Below are 9,261 nucleotides of genomic sequence, written 5' to 3' on the forward strand. Positions count from 1 at the left end.
GGCTAGTTTACATATATTTACTTACTTGTGTCAAGCAAATGACGCCTTATTGGAAATATCCATTCAGAGGAGAAGCTGCAGTGCAGGCAGAGGTCAGATGAAGCCAACAGGCTAGGCAGCAGCGCAAGGTGTCCAAGTGTAACAGACTGGCTTTGTCATTAAGAAGAGTGAATAATGAATGAAAGGATGTTTCCTGCCTTTTCAACTTTACTACTTAACGATTTAATTCACTGAGCAGGCCAGAGGCTGCCGGCAACTACCGGACTCTTTTAAGGTGGAATGTTTTCTTGGCTGTCACTCAGTGCATGACTGACATTTGGAAACCAATCAATAAACCTTAAATGTCAATAAGACAACTTTGACCATTTCATTTCTATTTGTTAGATATCTTGCATGACATACACTTTAGTGATCAGATCTTCAAGCGCTTAAAAATGTAGATACATTTCAACCGGATTCTGCGAACTGTGGATATTTATTTCATTACTTTGAGAAAAAAAAGTGGCGGAGCATCGTTCCAGCAGCGCTACAACTACGCTCACCTGACCAGATCTTGTTGTGACACATCCACAAGAGAGTGTAAAAGACATATTAAATTATTACATATATTTTATGAATCGATATTAATCGGAGAATCAATTTTTTCAACCCAGCCCTTTTTTAAAGGTGATCCCTAAATTAACTCATGGATTCTTTCAAAGGCTAACCTACAGAGAAATATATTGTGACCAAGTTCTTCAGATTTGTGTCTGTTTTAAGACTCAAACACTAGATACTAGATAGAATTTGGCAGCTCAGAAATAACAGCTGACAAACATACTTTTCCTGGAATGTTACAGGTAAATATGACATGTCCTCCTCATCATCATTACAAGGGTGTTTGTTTGTAGAGAAGCTTGACTTTCAATCTGAAATACATTATTTCTATATGGAAAATCATGATAAAACCGGGAAACTTTTTGGGTAAACACTGCAGGTAAGTGTTTCTCTGAGTTTTGTGTTTGTCTAGTTCCTCTCTAGTTCTTTATGAGGAACAGTCTGTTTGGGGCAATTGGACCACATATACTGTAGGTGCTCCTTTAAAACCTACAGCCCTGGTGTGAGGTGATGTCTCCCCAGGAGGATGTTCAGAGCCATGAAGTCGAGCAGAGGAACTCACTCATAGGTTTTGACCAGCTGGTAGAGAGCAAGCAGGCTGCCGTACCAGCTGCCGCTGTTCTGAGACTGCAGGTACATGCCGATCTTGTCCACAATGGCAGTCCAGCGTCCAGGGAAGTCGTGCTTGATTATGGCTCGCAGACACATGGTCAGCTGGGCGCTACAGACGGTATAAACACATATGGAGTCACCAGCTGCATCAGCCAGGCACCAACAGTCAGTATCATTCAGTAAGTGTTCATCATTCAGGAGCTCACTATGTGAAATCTATGAGAACATTTAAAAAGGCAGAAGTTGCTTTTCTATAAAACAGGCGGATGCATTATAAAAAGAAGTGGAAACATGACAATATGTGTGTGTACCGTATGGACTCTGGACAGCGAATGATGCCCTCCACAATGTGGTCTCTGATCTGCTGCCGGTCATTTTCATGGATGTTGAAGGGAAAGACAACCTCACCCAGAGACGGCTCCCTGTCCTGCCAGTACTGACTAACCATGTTCTTCAGGTATATCGCCGCTGTAGAGACAGAGAAAGAGTTAGACACAGACACAAACACTCACACAGACACAGAGAAAGACACAGACACAGATAGACACAGAAACAGACACAAAGACAGACAGAGACAGACTGTCAGGTAAACATGTATCCATTTGAGTGATCTCATTAATGTCTCCTACTAAGAGTCTCATTGTTGCACTGACATAGTCATTCATCACCTTGGACACACATTGTATTGTGTGTACAATTATCACTGTATCAATTATCACTGTGATCTGTTATTTATATAAGGAAGGGGAAGCATCATGATAGTCACAAAAGTGTAGGGATGCCCTGATCAAGTTTTTTGCCACGATACCTATTATGTATGAGTGAGATCAGCTGATCCACGGCTGATACCAATAACTTTTGGCAGATGTTGCAGGGCTCCAAACTGCAATGCATATGCGGGTATGTTTTGAGTGTGCAAGTAAAAATTACACATGGTCGTTGCATGATAATTATTCATTAGGCTGTTTTGGTGCCCTACATGTACTGCGATGTAGTTGAAAGTAGTTCTTTTTTTCTTCGCTGGCTCAGTCAGTCTGACTACCTAACCTTTCATCAGAATACAGGGACTGACAGGGACACTGTACTAACTCAATACCCGTGGTTGCGGTATGATAGCAATGTTGCAAGCATAGTGTAAGCAATGTGGGCCATTCATTGCAGGCAACTCTAAACTTGTTACAAAGTCAACACAATTTAAGCTTGAACTGCTGCAATTTTTTTTTTTTTTTTTTATGCCTTTATTTGACAGTATAGTGGAGAGAGACAGGAAACGGGGAGGCAGAGAGAGGGGGAATGACATGCAGCGAAAGGCTGTCCGATGCGGGATTCGAACCGGGGCCAACTGCAGCGAGGACTGTAGCCTCTACACATGGGGGCACCTGCGTAGACCACTACGCCACACGACGCCCCGAACTGCTGCAATTTAAGCCCAAAACTTGCCGGCACCGGTGCATCACCCAAAAGACTAGAGGTTCTCCCCACTGCTTTTCAGAGGGAGAACAAAATTGTCATCAAATTCAACTCTGCCTATATCAGAGCCAGGGGTTAAACCGGGTCGGGGCCTGGTGGTCATATCACATATTTTTTAAATCTTCCAGTAAACCTAATAGCATATGAGACAACAAGGTCTCTAACAGCGCGAATAGCACAATTAGTCACTGGGTGAAATCATTTTGCGCCATGGTAAGTTTAGGTCGCTGCGTGATAAGAAGCTGACAGCACACAGACAGAAAACACAGAGCAACAGAGAGTTCTTAAGACCATCAGGGCAAAGTGAGAAATTTGCCATTTATTCCCATTCTGCTGCTCCTCTCAGAGTGTGTACATGCAGGCACACACACACAGGCAGGTGGGTGAGGGAGTTACTATGATTATCGCAACGCTGTGTGTCTCCGTCGCTCTGAAACTTCTTAATGATATAGTAACAGGGTTTTAGGTTATTATGCCTGCACAAAAATCATGGATGTTATTGTAACTCAATTACTGAAATCGATCATGATGTTATTTTACATTTTTGTTAAACATAATTAGGGAGGAGGTAGCCTAAGAGCCTCCTTCATGAAGAAACAGGCTATATTTTAAAAAGGTATGGCCAAATCATGGCTGCAAGCAGTGAAAAAGTTAGTTTGGTGCACTGCATTTCAGAAGGCGTACATTATATTTGTCTATATCAGTTATATCAGTCTCGCACACTTTGTAAAAGTTCCCAAGGCTGTTTTGTTTTGGTGGCATGTTGCACCTGTGCAGTGCACCTGGTGGGAGGCGGGACGACATTACACAGCACACAGTGCTTCTCACAGCCACAGACACCAGAGTATTAACCACAGATCCATTTTAAGGTGATCGGTGACTAAAAGCATTTACTCTGATCTACCAATCATGTATTTTTAATGAAAATCAGCCAATCATGATCAGTGGTCGCCTAATCGGGGCATCTCCACAAAAGTGATACAAGGCAGACAAGGGAAAGTGTGACAACAACACACTTCACCCCCACCCCCTGAAATGATGAACCAAGACAGTCTATTTACATAAAAACAACATGCGCCAATACGATACATCTGTGATAGGCCAATGGAAAGATTTAGCCACAGCGATCTTTCCCTTGACACAGCCAGGCCCATGATGCAGCCACAACCTGCACCTCTAGACATCTCCTGGAAATGTTTGGCCTGATTCAGCAGCCAGAGTCAGATTTCTAATGGAGTGGGCTGCTGACTTGTACACCTTTTGGTGGAGGCAGTGAAGCACTCCATCCTACCTGGGAGGGTAGGTCCTGTCGAGGCGCGGGTGGATCGGTAGTTGGGATGAAGATGGTATGACGCCAATTGCTCCACCATCGGGGGTTCGCAAGACCCAGATCACCATTTGCAATCACCAGGCTAAGCTAAGCTAAAGGCTAGAGATGGCGATATAAGCCTTTTCTACCATCGATCTTCATGAGAAATGTCAACTCCCTGGCTAACAAGTATGATGAACTGGAGTCTAATGTGTTTCACGGAGACCTGGTTAATCAACAACACTCCGGACCGTTGCATGGATTTAAATGGCTTCACTGCAGTACAAGCAGAAATAGTATATTGACTGTCTTCATTCAGTATATTGAATGGGAAAATAAGACACTTGATCTGTTGTAGGAGGCCTACACTGCTTCTGCTCTACCACTACTTGGCAGACCTTGATAGAATGGTTGAATGTACCACAACTTCTGTATGGACACTGTAATACCAGCAAGCACTGTACACTGCTTTCCAAACAACAAACCCTGGATCACCAGTAACATCAAGACCCTCCTCAACCAGGAAAAGGAGGCCTTCAGGGATGGAGACAGGGAATGCTCAGGTGTGTGCAACATGAGCTGAAGAAGAGATTCAAGCAGGCGAAGGAGGACTACAAAAGGAAAGTAGAGAGGAAGTTACAGCACAGCAACACCAGAGAGGTGTGGAAGGGGATGAGGACCATCACTAGCTATAAAGAGAAGAACAGCCAGGCAACATCAGGTGATGTGGAGGACAAGGCCAATGAGTTCAACCTGTTCTACAACAGGTTTGACACAGCCTCACCTGTTCTCTCTCCCACTGCTTCAGCTGCAGCTTCTCCTTAAGCATCTCCTTCACAACCTGACAGTGCAGCTGCAACTCCTTCCACACTGGGGTTAAGTCTCCTGTCCTTTGCATCAGAGGAGGTGAGGGCGGAGCCAAAGAGGCTACATCCTGGAAAAGCAGCAGGCCCGGAAGGTGTGTGTCCGAGGCTGTTAAAGGACTGTGCAGTCCAGCTGACTGAGCCTCTCCTGGGGAGCTACAACTTAAGTCTACAAACACGGAGAGTCCCAGTCCTGTGGAAAACATTGTGTCTTGTTGCGGCACCTAAAGTAGGACAACCAGCTCAGATAAATGATTACAGTGGCCCTTAGTTCACACATCATCAAGACCCTGAAGCGGCTGCTTCTCCACCTTCTGAGGCCACAGGTTGAACATGCACTAGATCCCCTAAAGTTTGCCTACAAGGAACATATTGGAATGGATGATCCCGTCCTTTACATGCTCCACCGGGCCCATCCTTACTTGGATGAGCCAGGTGGTTACATGAGGATTATGTTCTTTGATTTTTCAAGCGCACTTAACACCATCCAACCACCTATTCTTAAAGACAAGCTGGAAGTGATGGGGGTGGATCACTGCGTCCTGTGAAAAGTAGTGCTGGGGATCCACAGGGGACTGTTCTGGCTCCGTTCCTGTTCACCCTGTATACAGCGGACTTTAGTTACAACTCTGAGTCTTGCCACATCCAGAAATACTTCCTGATACACAGCTATTGTGGCGTGTATCAGGAACGGGCAGGAAGAGAACAGGAATCTGACAATGGCTTTCAGTGAATGGTGCGACAAGAACTGCCTCCTTCTGAATACCTCCGAGACCAAGGAGTTGGTCATCGACTTTCTGAGGTTGACGGCCACCCTTCAGCCAGTCAACATTCATGGGAAGGACATTGAGGTGGTGCATACTTATAAATACCTATGTGTGCACCTGGACAGTAAACAGGACTGGTCCCTGAACACAGATGCCATCTACCAGAAGGGGAAGAGCCGGCTCTTTTTCATCAGGAGGCTCAGGTCCTTTGACATCTGCAGTGAAATGTTGCACGTTTTACCAGTCAGTGGTGGCCAGTGTACTCTTTTATGCTGCAGTCTGCTGGAGCAGAAGCATATATGACATGAACACAAGGGGACTGGACAAGCTGGTCAAAAAGGCTGGGTCTGTAATTGGCAGGAGTCTGGCGGCCGTCTTGGACAATACCAACCAGCCTCTCCACAACATTCTGGCAGGACAGAGAAGCAGCTACAGCAGCAAACGTCTCATCTCACTGTGCTGCAAAACATCCTTTGTTCCCTCTGCCATCAGGCTATACAACAACTCAGCCAAAGGAAGTGGACTAATTTAATTATTGTTTATTTATTATTAAATGTTATTATCATTATCAACAATGACCTAATGGACACATGAATGTGGTCTGTCCCCTGACAGATGTGGTAATAGTGGAGCTTCTGTGATAGGTCATTCCAGAGGGTGCTTCCCATAGGGAAAGCGAGGTTTGAAAGAGAACTCCAGTAAGCAGAGAGCTGTTCCTTCAGAGACAAGATAACATCCTCTTAGCAGCTGTGAGACCAGTTAACAAAAGACACCAGTCATTTATAGTTACCCATGAAGAGGGATGTCATTAAGTAACAGCAGACACTGAGTGAAGGTAGAAACAAGTGTAGTTTGTTTTGACTCCCACACATATTTGAGTCCCACACATACTATCCTGCTGCCACAAATACTCATTAGAGCACCAAACGAACATGGATTAATCCACTGCTGAAAACTGTCCCTGACAAATGCACTAACTGCGGAATATCTGTTAAAAAACTAAAATGACCAGCTGCTTTAGGATATTACCGAGCCTTTCAAAATAAGTCTGTGAGACATTTTTAAAGAAATATCTTTAGTGGGAACCAATGGGCTCAGAGCTAAGAGCCACAGAGTAGGACAGTGTTGACGGTGGACTAACACATTGTTGGTTTGGGTTTTTTCTCACAGGATTTGTTGATATTAAATGATAACTCTGGGCTCTATTTTTTCATGTTTTTAAAATGATTTGTATGATAAAAAGCTGCTGCAATGTAAACAATGGGTCAGATTGTTATTACAGGTCTCTGGCAACATTATGGACAGGAGTCCTTTCTGTTATAGAGTAAGATCCTTCTTGTAATTTTACCTCTTGACCAATTGAGGCAGTGGTATTTTTTCCTTATAAACATGACCAGTGAGACATTTCTTTGTAAACATTTCTCAATATGAAAATCAAACATTAGAATTACCTTTAATTATATTTATCATTATTAAAGACAAAGATTATTATTACCCTTAACAGTGAGAGGAGAGTAGCAGCCGTGTTGTTCTCTCAGCTGTTTAGTGTCTTACCTGCCTGACGAACAGGAAACTCCACCTGCTCGGACACAATGATCTGAAGCAGTGTCGGTGCAAAGTTGATGATCTTGTAGGACTAAAACACAAGGAGCAGACTCAGTGAGAAAAACCACAAGAGGGCAAAGTTACAGCTAAGACTTTTTAAAACCTTTTAATTCACAGAATGTCACTGAACATCTGTTTCACCCGTTTCATGGTCGTACTGCCAAAGTATGAAAATATTACAGGCAGCCACTACTGACCTCCCAGAAGTGTATAACAATAATTCCAATGACATAATAAAATTTATTTGACTCACATGAAGACAGAACATCAAAGAGCAGCTTAATGCTTTAACCTTTTTCTGAAGAAACAGAATTCAATCCTGTTTAAGACTTTAAGACCTGCACATACCCTGCTTGCACACAAATGGAAAAACTTCTTTTTCCATTTGTGTGCATGACAAAATTAATTAATATTGTTTTTGAAAATGCATAATAATCTATTATCATGTGTGCACAAGATAATGACATGTTCAAACTACCTACGTTTTCTTCAACCTGTGACACTAGGTCTAATTTCATGCATCCCTTTACAAGGAATTAGACCATTCGTTGTATTTGGACTTCATCCAATTAACTGGAATCTCTCTACTGTTTTATTTACCAATTAGTGTTTTAACACTGAAATACATCTTCAGGGTGAAGTTCACAGTGCACAGGGTATGAGGAACATTTCACATAAATATTATATGTATTCTCATCATAATGTGGTGCAATAAATCATTCAGTTTTATCAATCAAATGTTCAGGAAACATGATTATTTTTTATTATATCACCGCAGGTCTCTGTGAAACAGCAGGATGATGTGGTCATGTGTGTGGTGACATGATAAAGTTTGGGTACCACTGGTCCTGACGGTCCATGATGGCTGTCACATCTGACTCTTATTGTTCCCCGCCGCGGGGGGGGGGGGGGGGGGGGGGGGGGGGTTTAAGCAAACTGCTGATCACAGGCCTGATATAAACTACCAAACCAGGGCTGAGGATTCACCAGGCCGAAGCCGAGCTCAATCACCAAAACACGACTTGCCTTCCTCCACAAACACCGGCATCATTTCTGGGCCAAAAACGGTCCGTGATACTGCCCCTGAAAAAAACAAACAAACAAAAAAACAACCAACTACTTCAGCTCACCCACCTGATTAAGCTCATTCTCCGCTGCGATCCTCAAATTCGGGTCGATGGTCCCTTTCAGAGCCTGGATTATCCGGTTGGGATCCATGAGTGTTCAATTCCACTGTTCCCTCTGTGTTTTTATTAACATACATGTAGCGGGAGCTAACGTTAGTGTCCTGAAGTCAGCCAAGCTATGGGATCTGAATCCACTGTGGCCCGAACAGGGTCAATACCAGACAGTCACTGACACAGCTTCCGGTCACTACATTCAAAATAAAAGCCTCATTAGCGGAAGACTGGCTGTAACTATATTTCGGGCAGCGTTAGTGCCTTTATCCTGACGACAGGACAGCCGCTGTTTCGATCAAACTTTCACTAGCTTTACCGGAAGAGCAGTTCCGTTCTGCCAGAAACCAGCTGTCGGTGGACGTAAACCAAAGTAAACAGACTATTTACGGTTTTCCTCCTCTTCTTCGTCGCCACAGTGGTACGTCAGAACTGTTGCTGCCACCATGAGTGCTGATACTGTTATTACAACTAGTCTGTCTTTTCCAGCTACTTCTAGTCCCAGTCTTAGCTAAGTGATGAACAGTAGATCTGGGTTCAAGTTCAAACTAGCCCCAGTCCAGTTTGTATAGACATTCCTTTTTTACCAGTATAGTGGTCATACATCAGGAGCTGGTTCTAAGCTCTGTTCAACTACAGAAAGCTCTTACCTTTTTTATTTTTTTTATGTGATTGATTCCTTGTGGATGGGTCGTTAGCATTTATTTTCAGTATTAAATCAACTCATGTGTAAATTCCAATTCAAACATTATCAGGCCTATATGAATTTGCTGTTTTACAGTGTAGTTGGATTTCACTGTTAACAATTGTTTTGCATCAACTCACATTGCTCGACGACGCTGAAGTTAGCTTTCAATTCA

The 9,261-nt window shown here is 43.4% G+C and overlaps 1 protein-coding gene across 10 annotated transcripts in view; it reads right to left on the reverse strand.

Moving 5' to 3' along the window:
- The window catches only part of ipo8 (importin 8), a 68,583-nt gene extending 59,885 nt beyond the window's left edge, over positions 1-8,698 (reverse strand). For 4 of the 10 annotated variants that reach the window (XR_008826400.1, XR_008826399.1, XR_008826398.1 and 1 more), the window contains exons 1-4: positions 8,358-8,695; positions 7,173-7,254; positions 1,521-1,677; positions 1,160-1,318 (exon numbers count right to left, since the gene is read on the reverse strand). Coding sequence is in view for 7 of the 10 variants with exons in the window: in XM_056367052.1 (XP_056223027.1) it covers positions 1,160-1,318; positions 1,521-1,677; positions 7,173-7,254; positions 8,358-8,441 (482 nt within the window). In the remaining 3 variants the exon portion in view is untranslated. Of the gene's footprint in view, positions 1-1,159; positions 1,319-1,520; positions 1,678-4,772; positions 5,228-7,172; positions 7,255-8,357 lie in introns of those variants that run through there. The other 6 variants (XM_056367046.1, XM_056367045.1, XM_056367047.1 and 3 more) reach the window with 4 other exon arrangements.
- Between the last annotated feature and the right edge of the window lie 563 nt (positions 8,699-9,261).

This window comes from Seriola aureovittata, chromosome 22 (genome assembly GCF_021018895.1).
Source record: "Seriola aureovittata isolate HTS-2021-v1 ecotype China chromosome 22, ASM2101889v1, whole genome shotgun sequence".
Lineage (NCBI taxonomy): Eukaryota > Metazoa > Chordata > Actinopteri > Carangiformes > Carangidae > Seriola > Seriola aureovittata.